We start from the raw sequence: 25787 nt of genomic DNA, 5'->3' as shown, positions 1-25787 counted from the left end.
TGTGTTCCATAGCTTTATTCAGTCCTATTTCATTGTCCTATATTCACAACACTTCAGCCCTATCCCAGGATGCAAGTATTCCCTTGAAAAGAGCATGGTACTGAGGATATCTTGAAGGGTGGTATGCACAAGGAGGAAAACGCTCAGAGGATATGCCTGAAATCTCCCCATTGTAAAATGCATCCCAAATATATAATTAAAAATTTCTCCTGAGTCAATATACATGATTTCAAATATGTGATTCAATGAAAGTATATTTTTCATAGTAGTATAAAAAGCATGAAGTGAATTGCTCAGTAGGTAAAATGCTGCTTTCACATTTAAGCTTTGTCTATACAAACTTTATGCTCAACAAAACGTGTCTCTCAAGCTTAGTGGCAACTGTCTGATATTCTGAGGATTGCCCATTCAACTTGTGTTGTGGGGAGAGGGAACTTGATAGGAAAATTCAGTCCTTGGATTTTTAGAGAATGGCACATTGTAAGCCTGATTCGCTGCTTCTCATCCGAATATCCTGAATCTCTTCAAGAAGTTTTCTGCTCTCATTTTGGAATCCCTCCTTGAGAAGTTGTTGCTGTTCCTAGTGGGGGAAAGGGAAGAATGAATCTCTCACAGCATAAAACTTGTTCCATAATTGACAAATTAATTCCTCATTTAGGACTTACATTAATTCCTCAATAGCTTTTGACATTCTTTCTTTAAATTCTTTCCTCCCTTTAACTTGCCTTATATCATTGTCTCCTGGTCTCCTATGCCTGTCTACAATTTTTCAGGGCCTTTTTTTCAAGCTTCAGAAATGTTCTTGTCTTATAGTTCCTGAAATATTGGTCCACACAATTCCATTCTTGGGGCTCCTCTTCATCTATTTTCTGGAAAACCTATCACATTTTTTTTTTTTTTAACCTCGATTCACATCTACCTAGTGTGGATTCTCAAATATATATCTAGGTAGGTAAGGTGGATCAGAAATATTCAACAAGCTAGTTACTAGATTATTCTCAGACTTATGGGATATCAGGGAATTCAGTACAAGTCTCCAAAATTTTGGTGGTAGAGGTAATAGAATTAAGTTGAGGAAATCAGGGCCTGTGGTAGCCCATACTGCTTTTCTGGACTGACTTCCAGACTCAACATGGAGAAGACTTTGGAGAACAGGAAGGCATGGCAGTCTGGGAAATTAACCAGCATGCCTAAGTGGGTAAGTAAGTGTTTAGGGCATCCACCTACTCATTAGGGTGCTTCCAACAACAAAGTCATAGTAGGCACGGCAGTAATAAAGTCATTATGGATATCACTCAGCAGGAACTATAGTTCTGATATTTTCTGTGAAGTAAGACCCAGAAAGTTACTTCTCATGAAATTACAATTTCCACATTTCAAGAAAAGAATAATTAATTATTGTGCCATTAGTTGGTAATTCAGTCACAGAATGCATGTAAAAGGCCTTTCTTTATTAGCCAGAGATGATTAGGGGTAGATGCAGTAAGGAAATTAAATGCTTACTAGAGTTGTTTTTGTGGGCATAATGCTGTAACCCCTGGGCTGTTTTGTTTTTGTTTGCTTGTTTTGGTTTATTTGTTTATTATTGTTGGTTTGGGCTGTGTTTTGATTAGGGGCAAAGGAAGAGAAAATCTAGACAACAGTTGAATACCTGAAGTTTAAGAGCTAGAGTCCTCTCTTGTTCTACCCTCATCTGGACCTTGTCCTTCTCCATCTTCTCTGTCAGTTGTTTGACATGTTCCTGGTAACTCTTTTCTTTCTGTTTCATCATCTCCTCATTCTTCTTCTGGATTTCCTCCAGCATTTTTTGTGCAGCCTCTGCAGATTCAGCCTTTATCCGTTGCACTGAAGAAGAAAAAGCAGATAAATATGGAGATTAAATTTTTATTCCTTTATTTGCCTTTTGCCCTTTTTTTTTTGCTCTTCTGTCACAGATCAAAGTTCCCGTGGTATTTTTTGCACTGGGTAACCAGAAGAGAGATGACCGATACAACAGGTAAGACAAAATTTCCATGGAACCAAGAATCGTACTTGCTATTCTTTATCTACACCAAAGATTCCAGGTGAACAATAGGGTTAACATTGACATTTCTGGAGTTTTCCAACTCTCTAAGGGTGTTTTGAGCTTTCCTTACCTTCAATCTCTTTTTCTTTTTCTGAAAGTGACTGTTCAGTCTGTAGAAGTGCAGCAGTCACATCCTCCTTTGACTCCAAGTATTCCTTCAGCATCTTTTCTGCCTAGTGATACAGAAGAAGTTAGAATTAGGAAATAAAGATTATGGGTTAAAGCAAAACCTGGCACAACCTCTTAATTCATTTTAATTTTGCCATTCATGTGACAACATATTTTAGAACTCAAATAACATTTCAAACTTCACATGCCCATACTTCAAGTCTTTGAGAGAAAATGAACTTGGTCTGGTTTTTCACTGCTCTATCTCCATCAACTTGAAAAATGTTGACATATTTCTATGTTATACAGTCCCTAGATTTCAGTGGTGGATGAAGACTGTGGCTAATTGTATAAATATAAGAATGTTCTTCCTTTTCAAAGTGTTAAGAATATGGTGATACACAGGAAAATTACAACTAATGCAACTTGTGGATAATAGTTAACAGTAATATTGTAAGATTTTGCAGCAATGGTAAAGAAGATTTATCAATTCTAAGGGACAATAGGTGGGTGTTAAGGGGTATGGGGTTTTCCTTTTGTAATAATGAAAGTATTCTAAATAGACTGAGGTGATGACAGCACATCTCTATAATGAAAATGAGAGCCACTGAGGGCGGCTCTTTTACCAGAGTATTATTTTCACAATTCACTTTGAATGAATTGTACAAAGCATGGGACTGTATAACACAGGAATCCTGTGGTGGATGATGGACTGTGGTTAACAGGAGAAAGATGAGAATGTTCTCTCATGAACTATAACAGATGTACAAAACTATTACAGGGTGTTAATATTCGGGTGGTTTGGGGAAAATATACCAAATGTAAGATATTTGCCTTAGTTACATCAGTTGAGCTACATCCACTCCCAAATAGTAATATTTTAATGATACTTTCATATTTGTAACACATTTCACAACAATGCAGGGTCTTGGTGGCATGATGTATGGGAGCTTTGTATGATGATATGTGTGTTTGTTTTGTAAGTTCACAACTTTTACTATGCACTTATTGTTTATGGATGTTCATGTATGAATGATATACTTCAACAAAATTTTTTAACATGAAAAAAAAAAAAAAGAAAAGAAGCTTGGCACATACTTAGGCCTAAATAAATAATTGTTGAAAGATTGATAATAAATTAATATAGCCTGCCATAACCCACTGAATGGACTGGGAGAGAGTATAAACTACAATGTAAACTATAATCCATGCTTAGTGGCAATGCTCCAAAATGTATTCATTAATTGCAATGAATGTACCACACTAATGAAAGAAGTTGTTGATGTGGGAGGAGTGGGAGTGGTGGGTGTGAGGAGTGGGGTATATGGGAACCTCTCATATTTTTTAGTGTAATATTTTGTGTGATCTATGAATCTTAAAAAATAATAATAAAAGGGGAAAAAATAAATTAATGAATGAAAATTCCACAAATAATTTTTGATTGCTCAACCTGTATTTCCAAGGAGGAAACTGCTCAGCTCTCTTACGGAATGAATAAGCAAATGGATGAATTACAAGTGGAGACTACACACCAACCATAGCGCCAGTTTGCCTGTTCCCACTGGCCATCGAATGTGCTGTGTCAGCAACTTCCCTGGAATAGTTGTTTACCTGTATTCCCTTTCTGGGCACCTGGTAGTACTTTTTCTTCAGCTCCTGATTCTTCTGAATAAAGAGATGATAACCTCCTGGTTTAGAAAATGTCCCCTGCTTTACATCTTCTTCTAGAGGACCAAAAATATCTTGAAGTAAAGCCGTGCAATAATCTGATGATACTTTCACATTCTGCTTACAAAAATCATTTCTCTTTGCTTCTAATTGAGCCTGTGAAGTGATAAAATAACACAGATGGTACAGTAAGCAATGAGGATGATGCTAACCACACAGACTATTGGGAAATGTTTCTCCTGTAGAGACTGTGGACCTCATCCCTCTCCTTATGGTGAGAGCTTAGAACAGCCCTAAGAAATGAGCTTGTTGGCACAATGTATCTACTTCTCCTCTAGTTTTCCTGCTTCAGGGAAGGATTCTCAAAGCACAGACACCATTTCCCTTGAAACCCTTTTTTCTTTTCAATCCCTGATTTCAGTAATAGTTCGGAGCTCAAATGTCAGAATGAGGCAGGCTGCTTACAGTTTCCAGTTCCACTACTTTGTGATTTTGTGACACTCAACCTCGCAAACTGAAGTTTTCTTATTCATAAAACAGAGAGAATATCTATTTCATAGATTTCTTATGAGAATTATGTGTGGTGATACAGGTTTAAGCCCAGGACCTTTTTGAAAAATACCAAGTAAAGGTTAAATACTCATTCAATACATTTTTTGATTTGAGAATATTTTTGCATACATTCTAAGTGTAGCACTAATAAATATAATGATGATTGTACCCTAGGTATTTTCAGAATTTAGAAAGCCTAATTGAATAGCATAGTTTACTACTTTAGAACACTCAAGATAACTTAAACAAGTCAAAAAGAATTGAATCTCCCCAGATTACTTTTGGAGAACATAAAAACAATATGTTTTTGGTTGGTTTTAGAAGAAAAAGTAAATTAAAGTATTCCTTTAAAATGCAATTTGTAGAGAGCGGGTATAGCTCAGTGGTTGAGCACCTGCTTCCTATGTACAAGGTCCTGGGTTCAATCCCTGGTACCTCCTAATAAATGCAATTTGTATAATTTACTTGTTTGTTTAAAATATACTTTCCAGAGGGGGGAAAAAGCAAAAGGAAAATTTTTCATTAAAAACTGGCCATTTTTTGTCCATAGGACTTAGGCTAAGTATATTTTATTCTTCTAATAATGGTTCTAATAATGGTTCTAATAATGGTCAAGGAACAGAGAGAGACTGCAAATGCAAGCAAGAAAGTCCCATCTATCTGCCCCATGGGATCTAACCTCCTCTCAATTAGAGGTAGAGTGGGCATCACCATCGCAGAATTCTCAGGATTGAGTAATGAACGATGGAATAGAGTAGACTTATACTTGTTCTACTGTAGACTTGTGATTCTAGCAATGGAAGAACTTTTATCATGGATGTGGAGGCAGTGGCCATTGGATGTTCTGAGGGGAGGGAGAGGGAAAAATAGGTGTAATTTAGGAGCATTTTCAGGACTTGGGAATTATCCTGAATGACATTGCAATGACAGATACAGGCCATTGTATATCTTGTAATAACTTGCAAAAATGTGCAGGAGAGGGTGTAAATCACAAGGCCAACTATAATCATCGTTTAGTGGCAATGCTCCAAGATGTGTTCATCAATTGTGGCAAATGTGCTACAATAATGAAGGATGTTGTCGGTATGGCAAATTATGGGGGCGCTAAGGAGCAGGGCATATGGGAATCCCGTATATTTTTTGTGTAACATATATGTAATCTAAGTTTCTTCTAAGAAAAATTATAAAATTTTAATATATATTAAAAAATGGTTGCAAATATGTACATATAGCTGAGTGTTACTGTGTTAGAGCTAGGAAGAACTATTTATCCAGGAAAGACCCAGATATTTCTTCTGCAGCATGACCTTGCTTCTCATGAATGCTAATTTCATGAGCTAGAATGGCAAATTTACCCCCAACTCTCTCTGGAACTTTTGGTCCACATCCTTGAAAGAGTTTTTCATGAAGATTTCGATGGCCTCTCTCTCACTGGTGCTGTGCAGGTCCAGCAGCTCCTGGAGGGTTTCTGTGGGCAGCTGCACCTTCTGGCTCATCTGCTTGTCATAGTGGTCAATGGCCTTTTGCACTGCAGCCGAGTTCTCTATCTCGGCCATGACCAAGGCTGCGTTCTCTATGCAGGGCAGATCCCCACTGCTGATGGCGTTGACGTAGGTCAGCACCAGGCTCTCTAAACCTACAGAAGGGAAAAAAACTAGTGACTATCAGCTGGCAGGAGAGAGAACAAACTGAATTCTGTTTAGTCCTGAGAATGTCAATTTAATTACTTTTTAATCAACTGCAGAATGTTGGATATGCTTTTCAAATGTCAAAAATAATAGTTTCAAGGATTTTATGAGGAAGAATACTGATGGACATGCTAGTTTCTAGACCTACTGTAGTTTAAAGCTTCCCTTTATCCTCCTCAAAATGAAGATGTTATAATGAATGTTCAGGAGAAGGATATTTTTTGGACTATGATGTTAGATATTTATCTTTTTTAGCCTTACTATTGTTCCCTTCTATCCTCTTCCTCCTTCCTCCTCACTTTTATTTTGTAAAAAGAGTCAAGAAAAATACTTATCTTTTGTTGTGCAAGTCACAAATCATGTCTGGCCTAGGTAAGTGGGTATTCTTGAATATTCTCTCCTCAGAGTTACGTTAAGGTGACCAACTTGTCTCAGTTTGCTCAGGGCTTTGCTGATTTTAGCATTGAAAGTTCAGCATCCTGGGAAAACCCAGTCTCAGGCAAATGAGAACGGTTGATCACCCTACATTTAGCAGTTCTTTGGAGCTCCTTCCTAAGTCTTCTCTTCTCATACCACATTCGCACCCTTTTCTATAATTTATCTAGATAAATTTCTATAATTTATCTAGATTTATAACTTCCAAATTTTATTTTCTGCTCTGACTTCATTTTTAAGCTTTGTCTTTGTGTATTTAAATGCCTGCATGGCACCCTTTCTTGTGTATATCAGAGAAATCTCCATATTAAACAATCCAAATTCAAACAACTTCATCCATTCTGAAAAACTGTTTCCCCTCTAGATGTTCCTCCCTGGGAAATACCACGTCTATTCAAGCAGTTGCTTCAGCTTGAAAGCGAGGCAGCAGGTTTGGTTCTTCCTTCTTAATCCCTCCATGTATCCACCATCGAGTCTAATGGATTGACATCCCAAGTATGGGTAGGCCCTGGCTGTGCTGGCCAACTCCACTGCCACAACTTAGCATACCACATTCCCATCTATTGCTAGGTAATTTCCTCCATTATACCCCTCCAAATTATAATATTCAGAAAGGACAGTTTATACAAACTAAGTAACTTCACCTCTCTGTCTAAAATCCTTCAAAATCCTTCCGTTGAACTTACAATAAATTCTAAACTCCTTGAAGTCACCATCTGTCTTTCAAGAACTGCCCCCTATATATATCTCCCATCAGGTCACTCCTCTTACTCACTTTACTTTCCTAGCCACACTGTCTTTCTTTTGCTTTTTGAAGTTGTAAAGTTCTTTCTGTTTCAGGACTTTCTCACAAGATATTTCCTCAGTCTGCAAAAATATTCCTCCTTGTTTTTTTTCTGGTTATTTCTTACTCATTTTAAAACCTTCAGGTTAAACATTACTTTCACAGATAAGTATTCTTTATTCCCCAGTCTAAATTATATTCTACCTTCCTAGCACCCGTAGTCTCTCTTACCAGACGATTATTTTGATTTATTGTGCTTTTCAGTGTTTATCATTATAGACTACTTTTTATTTCTTAGGAAAGGTAGCTTTTACTCCCATTTTGCTAGAAAGAGAATAGAAATCACATCTCTTTATCCACCATTATACCCAGTGTTGGAACAGAGTGTAACAGCTGCAGCAATTCACTACATTTTTTTGAACTGATGAACCAGAGAATTGGGCTAAGCTTAGTGGAAAAGTCTCACATACACAAAATTTTTGCCTTTTCCTGACTTTGTGGGTTCTATACAGATCTTCTGGAAGGATCTTTCATAAATGGGGACTTGAGAATTGGTAGAGAAAGTCACTACAGGCACACTTCAGAGATATTGCTGGTTTGGTTCCAGACCACCCCCCTTCCCCACCCCACCCCCACAGCAATGATCACAATAAAGAGAATCACACAAATTTTTGGTTTCCCAACACATATAAGTTATGTGCTTATGCTACACTGTAGTCTATTAAGTGTGCAATAGTATTGTCTAACAAAACAATGTACATAGTTTAACTAAAAATACTTTGTTGCTAAAGGTTTCTAATCATCAGCTGGGGCTTCAGAAAGTAGTCATCTTTGTGCTGGTAGAGGGTCTTGCCTCAGTGTTGATAGCTGCTGACTCATCAAGGTGGCAGTTGCTGAAGATCAGGTGGCTGTGGCATTTCTTAAAGCAAGACAACCATGAAATTTCTTGCATTGATTGACTCTTCTTTCATAAAAGATTTCTGTGTAGCATTCGATGCTATTTGATAGCATTTTACCACAGTTCATCTTTCAAAATTGGAGTCAGTTCTCTCAAACCCTGCCACTACTCTATCAACTAAGTTGATATAATATTCTAAATCCTTCATTGTCATTTCAACAATGTTCAGAGCATCTTCACCAGGAGTAGATTCTATCTCAAGAAACCACTTTCTTTGCTCACTTGTAAGACACAACTTCTCATCCATTTAAGTTTTACCATGAGATTGCACCAATTCAGTCACATCTCAGGGTCTACTTCTAATTCTGGTTCTCTTGCTATTTCAACCACATTTGCAGTTATTTCCTCCACTGAAGTCTTGAACTCCTCAAAGTCATCCATGAGGATTGCAATCAACTTCTTCCAAACTCTTGTTAATTTTGATATTTTGTTCTCCTCCCGTGAGTCATGAACGTTCTTAATGGCATCTAGAATGGTGAATCCTTTCCATAAGGCTTTCAATTTACTTTGCTCAGATCCATCAGAATCACTATCTACAGCAGCTACAGCCTTATGAAATGTATTATTTAACTAATGAGACTTCAAAGGCAAAATTACTCCTTGAGCCACAGGATGCAGAATGGATATTGTGTTAGCAGGCATGAAAACAATGTTAATCTCATTGTACATCTCCGTCAGAGCTCTTGGATGACCAAGTGCATTGACAATGGGCAGTAATATTCTGAAAAAAATATTTTTTTCTGAGCAGTAGGTCTCTATAGTGGGCTTAAAATATTTATCATATTAATAAATATAAATATTTATTTATATTAAAAGGAAATAAACCACCTTGTAAACAGACATATTCTCATCTAGGCTTTGTAGTTTCATTTACAGAGCACTGGGGGAGTCGATTCATCCTAATTCTTAAGGGCACTAGGATTTTTGGAATGGTACATGAGCATTGGCTTCGACTTAAAGGTTCCAGCTGCATTATCTCCTAACAAGAGAGTCAGCCTGTCCTTTGAAGCTTTGAAGCCAGACATTGACTTTTCCTCCTAGCAATGAATGTCCTAGATGGCATCTTCTTCCAATAGAAGGCTGTTTCATCTACCTTGGAAATATGATGTTTAGTGTAGCCACTTCATCAATTATCTTAGCTAGAACTTCTGGATAACTTGCTGCAGCTTCTGCATCAGCACTTGCTGCTTTATCTTGCACTTCTATGAATGGAGAAGGCTTCTTTCCTTAAACCTCTGATAGCTTCAGACTTTTTTCCTGCAGTTTCCTCCCCTCTCTCAATCTTCAATTAAATTGAAAAAAGTTAGGGCCTTGCTCTGAATTGGGTTTTGGATTACGGGAATGTTGTGGCTGGATTGATCATCTATCCAGATCACTACAAGTTTCTCCATGATAGCAATAAGGTTTTTTGCTTTCTTATCATTCATGTATTCACCAGAGTAGCACATTTTATTTCTTTCAAGAACTTTTCTTTTGCATTCACAACCTGCCTAACTATTTGGTGCAAAAGGCCCAAATTTCCACTTACCTCAGCTTTCGATATACCATCCTTACTAAGCTGAATCATTTCCAGCTTTTGATTTAAAGTGAGAGAGTGTGGCTCTTCCTTTCATTTGCACACTTAGAGTCTATTGTAGGGTTATTAATTGGCCTCATTTCAATGAGGCACTAGGGATGCCTGATGGAGAGGGAGAGATGGGGAAAGTTGGTTGGTGGAGCAGTCAGAACACACACACATTAATCAGTTCATTTTGCCATCTTATATGGGCGTGGTTGGTGGCACCCCAAAACAATTACAATAGTAATATCGAAGATCACTGATCTCAGATCTCCATAACAGATATAACAGTAATGTAAAAGTTTGAAATATTGTGAGATTTACCAACATGTGACACAGAGACATGAAGTGAGCCTATTTTGTTGAAAAAAGGGCACCAATAGACTTGAAACAGGGTTGCCCCAAATCTTCATTTTGTAAAATATGCAGTGTCTGCAAAGCATGGTAAAGCAAAGCACAATAAAATGAGGTACGCTCCTTTTTCTCTGAATTGGATTTGAATTCTTTGCCTTTTTCACTTTGCTGTTGTGAATATTTGATGACACTAGAAATAGTTTACTTTCCAGGTACAATCTTTGTGCTTCATTTTGGCATCAATGGACTACATATTTATCAGAAGTGACCTTTATGCCCAACATTTATCATCTAAAACAGACAAAAGGAAGTTCAGGTAAAAAGTAGGGAGAGAGACTCACGAGGGCCGTTGACTGTGATGTTGCCTGAGAGAGTCTTGGCCTTGGAATGGCTGAGGATGTAGGAACAGAAGTCTGCAACTTGTTCTACAAATTCAGGGTTCAGCTCTTCCTCCTCTAGCTGCTGGAGGCGGGCCAGGTACTTCCTCTGAGCCGGCCTGTCAAAGATGAAGCACTTCTTCTTTGGAAAGAACTTTCGGATGCACAACCGAGGCTCATTAAAGCTTTTACTTTTTGAACCAGTACCTGGAGAAAGAAAATTAGAGGTGGTATGACTGTGAACTAATTACCATACATAATTGATCCCTCATCTTCAAAGTTTTCATGAAAGGAGATAAAAAATTAATATGCATCAGGAAGAAAGCATAGGAAAGGGATAGAGAGAGAAAAGTCTTTCTCCAAGAAGAGGACAGGAAGGCAATTTAAAACTGAATCCAATTGATTCATTCAAGCAATGTTTTCATTTCCTTTAACAGGACAGCCAAGAGAGCAGAGTTAGGAAATTATTATAAACTTTTAGCACCCACACAGAAATGACCTTACTGATACTATTTTCTCTGTATTTGTCACTCAATCATCATCCCAGGTACCTTTTTTTAGCTTCAGTGAAAGCTCCAGGTACTCATCAGCAGTGATGGGTTGTCCATCTGCTTCCAGCTCTAGAGTGAAATCTCTCAGAGTCCACACAAAGGCTGGAAAGAAGCTCACAAAGTCAGCTGAGTCGTCAACTCTAGTGTTAGCAGGTAAAGATTTTGTCCTAATTCGATCTGTCAGCTCTGTCACATAGCTGAGATGCTAACTTAGGAAAACTGCTGAAAAATCATAGCACTTCTTATATTACATTTTCTCCAAATGCTTACTTAAAATGATTTTCTCTACATTGATTCATTCATTTATTCATTCCACAGATATTAATGAAGCACCTACTACAAACCAGAACATGTTTCAGGGGTAAGAATATTGTAATGAATGAAACAATGCTACTACTATGGAGCTTACAATCTACAGGAGATGACAGATGATTAAAAATTTACCAAAAAAAAAAAAAAAAAAAGGTAAAATCTCAGATATTAACAATTATCTTAAAGAAAAATGAACCATGTAAGGGGTTAGAGAATAATTGTGTCTGCACTGGCATTAGGTGTTACTTTATGTAGTAGCTCTGTCATCTCCTATCCAAAGGGATATGTGAACAGAGATGTGAATGAATTCATGGGGCTAGTGATTCAGAAACCTGTTAAAGGACCATTTCAGGCAGAGATAATGGTACTCACAACCTCTTAAGTAGGAAATTTCTGAGTGTGTCCGATGTAGCAATGAGGCCAGTATGGTTGGGGCAGAAGTTCAAGAAGAGATAGATGCCAGACCATTTAAGCCCTGTAAGCCATGGAAAGGAGTTTGATTTTGCATGTATATTGAATTGAAAACCACTGGGGTGGAGGGCTTTGAGCTGAGAGAGGATATGATCTGATATTTATATTTAAATATCATTCTGACTGGTAAGAGGCAAGCGTGTAAACAAAGATGGAGGCTTAGAGTTATCATAGAGGTGGTGGTAATGTTTGGTCAGACTGGGGAAATACTTTAGAAAGTAGAACTGACAGGACTTGCTGACCAGGGTATGGGTTTTTTTTGTGTGACAAAGGTAGTCATTTTAAATTAAAACGATGTTATTTATGTGAACAGGTAACAACTTTATTAATTTTAATGTATTAATACACATTTTAAATGTAAATATTGATATAATAAACACAAAAACCCTTTGAGGTCCTAAATAATTTTTAAGACCAGAAAATTTAAAAGCTATTCTTCTAGAATATTGTGACTAAATGGGATGGTAATAACTCAAAAAAAACCCCACAAAAATCTACCACCCTCTAATCCTTTGCTCACTGCTGGGATCTCAAGAGTCTCCACCGTGCATACATACCTCACATGGTATGTCCCTGGCCCAGCCAGACCCATATCACCCTGACTACTGACCACATGTGCCCCTTGCTGCAGAGAAACAGGCTCCTAATCCTTCATGACTTCCACAGAAACAGACATCAAAGGACTTCTCAGAATACACACAGGCAATGTTTTGTTCTGAGTACTTGTGTGAATGGTGTGATAATTTACAATAATAGGAAAAATGGGGAAGGAGTGGATTTAGACAAGAAAATTAAGAGTTTGTTCTTGTACAAGTTAAGTTTGGGGTGTCTCTTACACATCTCAATTGAGATCTTGACTAGGTGGCTAGAGATGTAAGTCTCATTGCTGGAGATATACATTTGGTGGTTATTTACATATAGATGACACTGAAAACATTGAGCCTGGAAGAGATCACCTATGGACTTAGAGTAGACAGAGAAAAGAAGAGGCCTAAGCACAAGAGAGGCCATAAAGAGGCCATAAAGAATTTGCCATGGAGCAAATTAAACTAAAAAGAGACAGTCAATGAGGAATATGAAAATTAGGAAAGTATGGTTTGTTCTGGACACCAAAAGAACTAAGTGTATCAGAAAGGAAGAAGACAGACTTCTTTTTTTTTTTTTTTGGTGCGAGATCAACTAAGATGAGGAATTAGATTGACTATTAAATACAGGAACATGAAAGTGACCTCAATGAAAGCTAATTCAGTGCAATACTTGAAAGTGAGTTTGTGGAGATGGAGAAGTTGTTGGTAATGACCAAGAGTAGGTAATGCAGGAGGGTAGAGGAAACAGATATGAAAAGGTGATGAAACTGAGACACAAGAGCAAAGAGTGAGTGTCGCTTGGTTGCTGAAGTCTTTAAAAAGACAGTGAACTAGGAGCTACAATTTTAAACACACGGATATTTACTGATAGATTGATAGATGCCTGGAACAAGATAGTCTGAGGACATGCGCTTCCAACGATCTTTCCTTTTTAATGGGATGGGAATGAGAAAGTGTCTACAAGCTGTAATTATGTTTAAGGAGGACGCCTAACTCATGGATGGGACGTTGACATGTAAGGACAAGAGGAAAAAATGATAACCACCACTTAGGACCACTTGAGAGGTCTGTAAGGGAAACAATGTCTGCGGGGGATAGCCAGGTAGCATTTAGAAGGAAACATTTAGAGAAATGATGACGTAGGGATTTTGCTGAAGGGAAATGATGAACTAGAGAATATTGATAGTTTGGAAACAGGGGATGTTAAGTCAGATATGCGGAGTCTTGTGTGACCCAGAGTCTAAATTCAATGTGTGACCTGGGAGGCTTGGACTTCTGGGCGTGACTGAAGTAAGCTGGGGTTTTGAGCCTAAAGGGATTCGCTATAGAAGGGACTTATTAATTCTTCTGAAGGTGGCTACCTCTACACCTGGTGAAAGAATTAAGCTGTTTCTGTTCTAGATTTCGGGCTGTTCTGGACAAGGATACTGCAGTTGGTCCATGGCCTGCTGGTTGATGGTCCCCATGCTGTTGTACACGAAGGTGCTGCTCAGGAGGACGGCCAGGGCGAAGATCCAGGAGTCATTCTCCTTGTCACCCTAGAAGTCAACATAGAGGCCACAAAGAAGAAGACTGAGAGCATGTGCTTTTCATTCATGTAGACCATGTCAGAACCTCAGTTCTACCTCTCATTAGCTGTGGGAACTTAAGTAAATCGCTTTCCTATGCGTTATAGGTTTCCATTTGTAAAATAAACTTATTAAGATTCAATTTATAGTTTTGTGAAACTTATATAAAACTTTCTAAAACTTGACCTCAGAGGGTCAAGCACATAAGCATTTGAAAGTAGTAGCTATTATGACCAATACTAAAATTCACATACCTCTCTTGATCTGAGTTTGTGACCCCATTGCATTCCCATGACTTGTCATGGTGAGAAACTTTTTAGACTGTAGTTAAAATATACTTCTTCAATGAGAATTTTCTAGAATCAAGGCTTAGGAAAGAATTGTATATGGTGATTTCTGAAAAAAAGCTGTTGTTGTTATTTTTGCCTTGCTTTCTTCCTAGTAGTGCTGCTGTGCTGCTGTGGATAAGAGTATTTTTACCATGTCTCTGGGGCCCTATTGGGCAAAGTCATATATGTCTGTAAAATAATTTAGTCCAGTTTAGAGGTGCCTTCAGCACTTCAATAATACACTTTGATATGTTATGAAAGAAAAGTGACCACAATAACATCATTAGTTATTCTTTCATGGGCTGCAAAACCTAATCAATTGACCTTACGATCATCGCAGTGCTCATGCTGGATGGGCAGGTGAGGCTTGGAGTTTAGGGTGTGCAGTGACTCCCTGATCAGCTCTTGGTGCTCACAATTTTTGTTTATTTTTCTTACACAAGGCTGGCTGGCTTTGACTGAATTGGATCCAAAGTCAAATCTTAACCATTACCAAGAAAAAGGATAATGCATTAATATGGCCAACCAGATCAAGGTGGGCCTGGATGGGAGGGGAATGCTGTGGAGGGGTAGAGTTAGTGCAAAGAGCACTACCGATCTGACCCACGTAGAATTTAAAAGATTCATTTTTTACCTTCTCTACATCTCCCAGGCCCTCGGTGTCAAGCAGAACTAGGGTGTGGTTGGGCTTCTTGGGATGAGGCACACACCACATCCAGATGCCCTTGGTGTGGGACTGCACTGTGGAGCCCAGAGAGAAGCCTGCAAAGGGAATGGGAACTTGAGGAGGCAGAGTTTTAATAGCTGATCGCTTAGGAAATTGACACAAGAGTTGCGGTAAATCAAGCTTAAGAGAGCGACCTGAAACCAAAACTACTAATGATCTTAATTACAATAATAAAATAGGGAAATCAGAACATCCAGTACAGAGTGAAACATTATACCTTAAAGATCAGTGGACGCTTGCTCTTACTACATGAACATATTAGTAAATGTTGCTTAATTTATTTTCTACAAACTGCCTTACTACATCTAGGAAAATAACATTTACTCTTTTAAAAAGTGAAACTAAAACAAAGTGACATGACTCCTATCCTCCAGATCAGAGTGAAGGTAAAAATCCCAACTGTGGGCTGAAGATTAGCTTTCAGTATTTATCTCTCTCTCCAAACATCCTCTCCTACATCATGATGGTGTGCACAGAAGGAACCGGGCGGAGCTCAGCTGGTGCCACCTACCCTGTTTCTTCCCGGCCAGCTTGTTCATCAGGTAGGATTTGCCTGTGCGGTACAGGCCCACAATAGCCACCACGACAAGAGGCTGCTGAATGGCAGACAGGGTCTTCAAAGCCTCCTGGTTAACCTTCAGTTGCCCTGTAATGTTCTCGATGAGGCACAGGGGGCCTGGCATGTGGATCTCTGAGGCCATGTCCAGGGTGTCACCGTCGCTGCAAGGGAACAGATGGGCTGGGCTGGAATTTTTAGTCTGTTACTGAGCTAGAACGTTACAATATGGGCTATATTTTTAAATTTTTATCCTTGAATTTTGTTCCCATTACCAATTTCAAAAAACCATGGCCCTTTAAGATTATCCTATAGACTAGCCCACTGGTTCCTTTTTTTCCATAACTTTAAAAAAGAATTGATACGTATTAATTGAGCCTAAAATCCATTCAGTGTGTACAATCGATAGTATTTTGTATCATCACATAGTTGTTCATTCATCATTTTTACTATTATTAGAGCATTTTCATTATTTCAATAAAAATAAACAAAAAGCAGACAAAAGATTCCTCACCTCTCAGTCTCTCTATGCTTCCCCTGCTGTACATAGCTGCTATTTTGGCTATTTTTATTTATTTGTTTGTTTGTTTGTTTGTTTATTTTAAAGCAGATTTTAAAAAATAAAATAAATTCCTTCTTTCTCTTTTATATTATTTCTTTTTAGGAGTTACTGAAAATTGAACCTGATACCTCATACATGGGAGCAAGCACTCAACCACTGAGCTACAATGGCTCCCCTAAAGCAGTTTTACTGAAATATCGTCACATACCAAACTATCTATCCGAAGTGTATAATCAATGGCTTTCAGTATAGTCACAAAGTTGCACATTCATTAGCACAAAAAATTTTAGATCAATTTCATTACTACAAAAAAAATCCTCCACACTCCTTAGCAGTCACCTCTCAATCCCTCCATCCTTCTCCAGCCCTACAATAACACTGATCTAATTTCATCTTTATAAATTGATTTATATTCATATTTTATGTAAATTGAATTATAAATATGTAGTTCTTTGTGTCTGGTTTCTTTCACTTAGCTTCATGTTTGCTTTTCTTCTCTGATATTAACATCTTGTAACATTAACATACATTAATTCAGTTTCAAAGTAAAAGCCTTATATATGCAATAGTACTCATCCACATTTCACAAGAGGTTTTACTATGCTATACAGCCTGATGATACATTTTTTAGCTTTCCTTTTAGTAATATACATGACCTTAGATTTTCCCTTTCAACTGCTCTCATACCCATATAATAGCACTGCTAGTTATAAACATTTGTTGTGCTTTCACCTTTCCTGTTCATTTCCACGGATTAACATATACCCTTTTCTACCAATTCTACACAAGTTAACCCTCACCTTTCCAGTCTTTAACCTCATTCTATTTCCTGGAGACCCATATTCAAGTTATTGACTCCATGAGATTACACAATATATGTAGCTCATAATAGTGCAATCATACAGTATTTCTGCTTTTGCGTCCTGTTTGCTTCTCTCAACATAATGTCCTCCAGGTTCACCCATGTTGTCATATGCTTCACAACTTCATTTCTTCTTATATCTGCAGAATATTTCATCATGTGACTAGACCACAGTTTGTTTATTCATTCATCTATTGATGGACCCCTGGGTTGTTTCTAACTTTTGGCAATTGTGAATAATGCTGCGATGAACATTGGTGTGCACATGTCTGTTTGTATCACTGCTCTCAGGTCTTCTTGGTATATACCCAGTAGTGGTATTGTAGGGTGATGTGAAAAATCTATATTCAACTTCTTTAGGAACTGCCAAAGTCCTCCTGAGCACCTTTCCAACAACAGTGAATAAGTATTCCTGTCTCTACACATCCACTCCAACACTTGTAGTTTTCCAACATTTTAACAATGACCACTCTATTAGATGTGAAATGATCTCATTGTAGTTTTGATTTACTTTTCGCCAACTGCTAGTGATATTGAACACTTTTTTCACATGTTTTTTTGCTGTTTGTATTTCTTCTTTGGGCAAATGTCTATTTAAGTCTTTTGCCCATTTTTTAATTGGGTCATTTGCCTTTTTATTGTTGAGTTGTAGCATCTCTTTATATATGATGGATATTAAATCCTTATAGGACATGTGATTTCCAAATATTTTCTCCTATTCAGTTGGTTTCTTTTCACCCTTTTGACCAAATCCTTTGAGTTGCAAAAGTGTTTAATTTTGAGGAGGTCCCATTTATCTATTTTATGATTTGTTGCTCGAGCTTTGGGTGTAAGGTTCAAGAAACCACCACCTACCACAAGATATATAAGATATTTCCCTTTAATTTCTTCTAGTAGTTTTATGGTCCTGGCTTTTATATTTAGGTCTTTCCATTTTGAGTTGATTATTGTATAGGGAGTGAGATATGGATCCTCTTTTATTCCTTTGGTTATGGATATCCAATTCTCCCAGCACCATTTGTTGAAGAGACTCTTTTGTCCAGTCAACATGGACTTGGTAGGTTTGTCGAAAACCAGTTGGCTGTAGAGGTGAGGGCTCCTTTCTGGACTCTCAATTCTATTCCACTGATCAATGTGTCTATCTATATGAAGTACCATGCTGTTTTGACCACCGTACCTTTGTAATATGCTTCGAGGTCAGGCAGTGAAATTCCTCCCACATTGCTCCTAGTTTTTAGAATGCTTTTGGCTATTTGGGTGCACTTTCCCTTCCAAATAAATTTGGTAGTTGTTTTTTCTATTTCTGTGAAGTAGGCTTTTGGAATTTTGATTGATATTGCAATCTATAAATCAGTTTGGGTAGGAATTGATACATTCATGATATTTAGACTTCCAATCCATGAACGTGGGATGTCTTTCCATGTGTTTAGGTCTTCACTGATTTCTTTAGCATTGACTTATAGTTTCCTGTATATAGGTTCTGTACTTTGGTTACATTGATTGCTAGGTATTTGAATCTTTTTGTTGCTATTGTAAATGGATTTTTTCCCTTATTTCCTCCTCAGATTGTTCAATACTAGTGTACAGAAAGATTATTGATTTTTGCACGTTAATCTTGTATCCTGCCACTTTGCTGAACTTGTTCATTAGATTAAGTAACTTTGTCATAAACATTTCAGTATTTTCTAAATATAAGATCATGTCATCTGTATGTAGTGAAAGTTTTACTTCCTCTTTTTCTATTTGTATGTCTTTCATTTTTTTCTTTTCTTGTCTAATTGCTTTAGCTAGAGTTCCTAATCTTAGAGGGAAGGCTTGCAGTCTTTTCCCATTGAGTACAACAATGGCTGTGGACTTTTCATATATGTCCTTTATCGTGTTGAGTAATTTTCCTTTTATTCCTGTCTTTTCAAGTGTTTTATCAAGAAAGGATACTCGATTTTGTTGAAAGCTTTTTCTGCATCAATTGAAAGATCATGTGTTTTTTTTCCCTTCAATTTGTTAATGTGGTATATTACATTAAGTGATTTTTAATGTTGAAATACCCTGGCATACCAGGAATAAATCCCTCTTGGTCATGGTCTATAATTTTTTTGATATGTTGTTGGATTGTTTTTGCACGTATTTTGTTGAGAATCTTTCCATCTATGTTCATTATAGAGATTGGTCTGTAATTTTCTTTTCTTGTAGTATTTTTAACTGACTTTGATATTAGGGTGATTTTCATCTATATTTTTACTCTTTTGATTATCCTTTATGCTATTCTTACCTTGTACATTTTCTTCCAAGCCTTTGTCTCCTGTCTTTTTTTTTTTTGGTCTGTAAGGCTCCCTTTAATATTTCTTGCAAATGGATTCTTTTTTACAAACTCTCTTGTTTATTTGTGAATATTTTAAACTCATTTTTGAATTTGAAGGATAATTTTGCCTGAAAAGAATTCTTGAGTTGTAATTTTCCTCTTTGAGTATCCTAATTATATTATACTACTGTCTTCTTTTCTCTACAGTTTCTGATGAGAAATCTGCACTAAGTCTTACTAGGCATCCCTTGTACATGATGTTTTGCTTTTCCCTTGCAGCTCTCAGGATTTTCCCTTTATCTTTGACATTCTGAATCATATGTGTCTTTGGGTAGATCTATTTAGATTTATTCTGATTGGGATACACTGCAGTTCTTGGGCATGTAAATTCATTTCTTTCATAAGAGTTGGGAAATTTTCAGCCATTCTTTCCTCAAATACCCTTTCTTCCTCTTTTCCCTTCTCTTCTCCTTCTGGAACTCCCATGACACCCATGTTATTGCATTTCATGTTATCATTCAACTCCCTGAGTCCCTGCTTCATTTTTTCCATTCTTTTCTCTTTCTGTTCTCTTCTCTTTTCAATTTCAGCTGTTCTGTCTTCTGTATCACTTAGTCTTTCTTTAAAAATTTAATTTAATTTATTTTTTCTTCCCCTCCCCCTCTCCCACCCTGCATTTTTTTTTACTGTCTGTGTCCATTCACTTTGTGATCTTCTATATCTATTTCTCTTTTTTTGTTCTTCTCTTCTCATCTTTCTCCTCTAGGATTTACTGGGATTCAATCCTGGGGACCTCTGATGTGGAGAGAGGTTTCCTGTCAATTCTGCCACCTCAGTTCCTGGTCTCTTCTGTGCTTCACCTTGACTCTCCCCTTTGTCTCTCTTTTTTTGAATCATCATCTTGCTGCATGACTCACTTGTGTGGGCACTGGCTCACCACTAGAGCACTCAGCTTCCTGCATGTGCACTCACAGGAGCACTCAGCTCACCATGCAGGCATGCTCTCTCTTTTTCTTTTTCACCAGGAGGCCCCAGGGATTGAACCTGGGTCCTCCCATATAGTAGGTTGAGGCCTCATCACTTGAGCAGCATCTGCTTTGCCACTTACTCTTTCTTCTATTATTTTGTACCTACTGTTGAACACTTCTAATGTGATTTTGATCTCATCTATCATGTCTTTCATTCCCATAAGCTCTGTTACTTTTGTATTCAGGTTTTCAAATTCTTATTTTTGCTCACTCAGTGTCTTCTTTTTTTTTCTTAATAGACTTTATTTACTTATTTCTCCCCACCCCCTCGCTGCCTGAACCTGCTCTGTCTGCTTGTTGTGTGCTGGTTTTCTTTTCAAGAGGCACCAGGAGCCAAACCTGGGACCTCCAATGTGGAAGGGTGGCATCCAATCACCTTAGCCACCTCTGCTCCCTGCCCCACTGTGTCTCTCATTGTGTCTTCCTTGTGTCTCTCATGTCATCATCCTGCCATGCCAGCTCACCATGCCTTTTTGCCCTTCATGTTAGCTTGCTGTCTTGCTCATTTTCTTTAGGAGGCATTGGGCACCAAACCTGAGACTCCCATGTGGTAGGTGGAAGCACAATCACTTGAGCCTTATCCACTTTCCTCAGTGTCTTCTTCATGTCTTTTACTTCTTTAGCCAAGTTGTCTTTTGAATCATTAATTTGATTTTGGAAATTTGTATGACTCTCATTGATTAGTTATCTCTAGTCTTGTGTCTCACTTGGGTCTTTGATATATTCCTTTGATTGGGCCATTGTATCAGTCAGCCAAAGGGGTGCTGAAGCAAAGTACCAGAAATCTGTTAGCTTTTATAAAGGATATTTATTTAGGGTAGAAGATTAGAGTTATAAGGCCCTAAAGAGCTCAACTCAAGGTTAGTTCCTCACCAAAGTCTGTTGCCACATGTTGAAGGAAGGTGGTGGGAGATATCTGCAAGGGTTCAGCCTTCCTCTTTCCTCTGAAGACTCTGTGGTCACAGCTTCTTTCAATCTCAGCTGTAGGCTGGCATAAGGCCTGTCCCTCAGGGCTTCTCAGCTGCTCTGGTCTCTTCATAAGGTCAGCTGAATACCAGCAGGGAAATGGCTCTTCTCTCCCTGGGGTTCCAGCATCAAAACCAAGTTCTCTCCTCTGCCATGTTTTTTTCCTGTGTATCTACTTTTATGTGTGTCTCCTTGATTGAGTGTCTGTTTATGTACACCACAAAGGAGGTGGGGATTCAAACTGAGTAGCCCTAATGACATGGTCAAATCAAAGCCATAATCTTAACAAAATTTGATCAAAGGCCTCTCAGCTGAATCTGATACAATCAAAGGGTATCACGCCCAGAGGAACAGACCAGTTTACAAACATAATCTTTCTTTTTGGAATTCATAAGTAATCTCAAACTGCCAATTTTAGTCAATTTATTCCATTTTCTTAGTATGGCTTGTAATTTTTTTGCTGATGTCTAGGCATCTGATAATGATGGTGATTTTACTCTGATGTTCAATTTCTCTTTTTTGTAGGGATTTACTGGTGGGAGACTGTTATTGTCATTTTTTAATTCTGGCTCAACCTGTTCTAGATCTTTAGGATTACCTCTGTTAGTTTCTCAGATCTGGACCCTGGACCCAGTAATGGGTTGCAGATCCACTTCCAAGGGCCTTGGGGAGGGAGGCTGTAAAGGTCAGAAAAAAACCCTCTCATTTATTTACTTTTCATTCTCTCATATGCACTTCTGCATTTGGTAGGTCAGCAGATGACACTCTTCAGCAGGCCTCTCAGTTCAAAGCCTGGTCTGACTGTGCTCCCTGCAACACCCACTACAGCAATGTGGCAGAGGATCCAGCCTGGAGGCTAATGAGAGCCTTGCAAGGCGAACTTTCTCAGAGGCAACCTCTGCAAGTAGCCCTCTCTCTTCTCCTGGTAGGAAATAATTCTCTCCTCTGTGTCCTCAACAACCAGTCCTGGTCAGTAATGTTTGTGAGAGTAGGATCTCTTTCATTTGTGCCTGCTCCCAGGGCAAAAAATGATTCAGCCCCACCCAGCCTGGAAGGGCTCTTGGGACTCAGTATACCAAATTTGTGGGGCAAAAGCTGAATCAGCCTTAGTCCGCATCACGCTCTCTCCCCTTTCCTGGGGAGGGGGATCCCTGGGCCCTCTTTGGCCTTTAGCTGTGGGACTGGGGCTGGAATATTCAAAGCTCTCTGATCTTAGGTGGGGTGGGGGCACCAGCAGCTACAGTGCAGTTTCTACTCATAGTCTGGTCTTAAGGTTCTTTTTCTGAGCCCCTCTCTCTTCTGGCCGGTGTCCAGCTTTCCCCTGGTGTCCTACACCCTAGAACCAGTTTTTCAGGCCGTTTCTGCCTGTCTTCTATCTATTTTTCAGGGAGACGAGAGAATCCTGTGTCTTTCTAATCCACCGTCTTCCCAGAAGTCTGCAAGGATTTTCTCATAACTCTTTATTGTGAAATAGTTTTATGCTTATAAAAAATTTCACAAAGGGTTTGAAGAGTTCCCATAAACCATTTCCCTGATGTCCTCTAACATTGTCATCTTATACAACCATGGAACATTTACTGCAACCAGCATTTTAACATCAACACAATATTATTAACTAAGCTGCAAAACTGACTTGTATTTCACCAGTTTTTCCACTAATGTCCTTTCTCTAGACCAGGAGCCAATCTAGCATCCCACCTTACATTTATTTTTATTTTTTATTTTGTTAAAAATAACTGCATGGTATTTAGCTATTATGCTTCTGTCATTTCCTCCTGTTTTTTGACAGTTACTCAGTCTTTTTTTTTGTCTTTCCTGACCCTGACCATTTAAAAGTTGACTGGTCAGTTATTTTATGGACTATCCATCAGTTTGGGTTTGCCTGGTATCTCGTCATAATTAGACTGCCACAGAAGTGACGGTCTGTCTTCTCAGTGCCTCCATATCGAGGGATTCATGAGGTCAATATGACTAATTTCAGATGATGTTGACATACAGCATTTGGTTAAGGTGGTGTCTGCCAGTTTTCTCCAATGTGAAGTTACTTTTACCTGTACATAATTTAAAAGTATCATCTGAGGAGATATATTTGAGACTATGCAGATATAGTCTCATCACACTCTCATTTCAAACTTTTGGCATGGCATTTAGCATTCATTGATGAATCTCGCTTACAGTAATTATTACTGTGGAATTTGAGTAAAGCTAGTAATTTTCTATAAACATTTACTCTACATTTATAAATTGATGCTCTGCTATAAAGAAGAGCAGTGTTTTCTGTATAATTTATTCAATCATTTACTTACATATTTATGGACTCATAGATACTTATATTCTGTGGGTTATTATATTATACTATCATTATTTATTTTGTTGTTCAGCTCAGTCCAGATTTGTTCCTTGAGAGCTCCTTCTTATTGGATCCTGTATCCTTAAAACCTGCCCCCATCATATTTTGAGCACGTTCTTACTTTCTGGCACCATGATATGCTCCAAGTCTATCTTATAATTTCTCTTCTTTAGCCCTGGAACTGATTATTTCTCCAGGAAGCCCTGGTATTTTCTTGGATAATGGGTACTTGCTTTTATTGGATAAAGAAAACAGGGCTTCCCATCTTTTCAGAGGAAGATTGCCAAAAGCTTTTTTTTTTTTCAGTTATCAGGACCCATTTGCTCTTATCCACAGAAACCGCTGGCATCTGCTTATCCATTTTAGTTTATATTATGAGGTATACCAGAGTAAAATGGTACTCAATCAATGACTCAGTAAAAGTGGCTGCACAAAGAGTTTATGAATCTTAAATTACAATAACTCTTCAAATTATTGTATAATATTGCATCTTTTTATAGATTTCAAGTTGCCTTACTTATTTACCTAGAATTATGAAAGTTGGTAAAAAAGAAAAAGATAGTGTCTGAGCTTTAAGCATGTTCTACCAAAGCAAAAGGTCATTTTACAAAGGTTCCAAGAAAGAAATGGCACTTAATATAGTCCCAACTCTTAGTTTAGGCTCTTACTCTGCTAGTGCCTAATGCAACATAGAGCACAAGCAGTGGGCACTTAACAAACGAGCTGCCCCCCTGATAATGCCAGGATCTCATCTGAACTGGTATCCTAATCAGGCTCAGCGGCAACTATACATGGGTGGGTGATTTTAAAGAAAACTAACTGACCCTTGTAAATCTCTCCCCACCCTGTTCCAGTATTACCCCAAGCAGAGATCCATAAGTGTTAGAAAGAAATCAGCTTTGATGAGAAAATTGTGAGTGCTTACCCTCTTTCCTTTTCTTCTGTGTTTAGCTGCCCTGGTTTCTGCTACTTTTTTCTCTCACTGGAACTTTTGGCTTTTATCTTACTCCTCCAGTGTCCTGGGATTTTTAAATCTCCTTCTGATAGCCAATGACTGGAAATAACACAAAAAGCACCGTCTGTAATGAAACAGAATAAATGAAACTGAAAGCACCAAGTACAGGACTGTGACTATCCGTGAAAGGAATTGCTGGGAAGTATGCTTAGTGGGTGGGTACATGGCTTTGCCTTGATTTCCCAACTAAAATCTTCACATTTTTTTATTGCAAGAGATCTCAGAGTCTGTTTGCAATAATAAAAAATTTTTAAAAACTCCATTGGATAATTATATTGGAATGAAGTTTTTCTCAGATTTGAGAAGCATGGGGATGAGAAAGCTTCATATGCTATTATTCTAGGCCCATTTTTTCTGGCACATTAGACCCATTTGTTGTAGAAATTGAGAGAGGTTCAATTATTTGCATATAGAAAGCCAGGACTCAAGAATGATTTTGAGAAGGAAAAATGGTTTATTGACCGCAGGCTGGACTCGGGAGCTTTCTGTTTGAAACCTGAGACCGGAACAAGATTTTCAAGTTCCTTTTATACAGGGTGGGGAGTCAAATGGTGCTTTTATCAAAGAAAACTACTTTCTTTATTAGTTAAGTCTTTGCCTGAGTACCAGGTAGGTTTTGAATTAATATATCACCCACATTTCAGGTGAGCTTGAATTAGCATCTTGCCCACATTCTGTCTGGATGCAACTTTGAATACACATTTAGTCTTACATCCTTTCTGAACATTCAAAGCCCATTTCACTTAACTGGATTTCTAGAGACTAGGCACACTTGGATACAGAATTAGATCATTTTGAATTTATGCACAGGCTATATTATATTTCCCCTTCAAGGCCAAGTCCAAGGTCCCTTAAGTTTCAGCATCACCACCATCAGAGGTTCCCTGGACTGACTGGTATGTATATAGAGTTTGCATTACTAAATGGCCTTCTGAGACTGGAGTCGTTGCCATGGTCATCAAGGGGAGGACTGCAGCCTCTCACCGTCCCACACCCACAAGTCAGGAGAGACAGCTTAGGTTATCTCCGAAGAGACAAAGAGCCTCCCACCCATAGC

General features: G+C 38.2%; 1 protein-coding gene across 1 annotated transcript; it reads right to left on the bottom strand.

The window, feature by feature from the left end:
• LOC101428834 (guanylate-binding protein 2) lies at positions 1-24848 on the bottom strand. The gene is made up of 11 exons (XM_004469683.5): positions 24641-24848; positions 15604-15812; positions 15000-15127; positions 13897-14006; positions 11099-11295; positions 10512-10754; positions 5749-6029; positions 3785-3997; positions 2136-2238; positions 1652-1845; positions 1-580 (listed from the first exon to the last, which is right to left on the bottom strand). The coding sequence occupies exons 2-11, from the start codon at positions 15791-15793 to the stop codon at positions 464-466; spliced, it is 1776 nt and encodes a 591-aa protein (XP_004469740.1). The 5' UTR covers positions 15794-15812; positions 24641-24848; the 3' UTR covers positions 1-463.
• Positions 24849-25787: the final 939 nt, after the last annotated feature.

This window comes from Dasypus novemcinctus, chromosome 9 (assembly GCF_030445035.2).
Source record: "Dasypus novemcinctus isolate mDasNov1 chromosome 9, mDasNov1.1.hap2, whole genome shotgun sequence".
Classification (NCBI taxonomy): Eukaryota; Metazoa; Chordata; class Mammalia; order Cingulata; family Dasypodidae; genus Dasypus; species Dasypus novemcinctus.
Note: the sequence above shows the minus strand (reverse complement) of the source record. Positions and strands in the feature narration are given on the sequence as shown.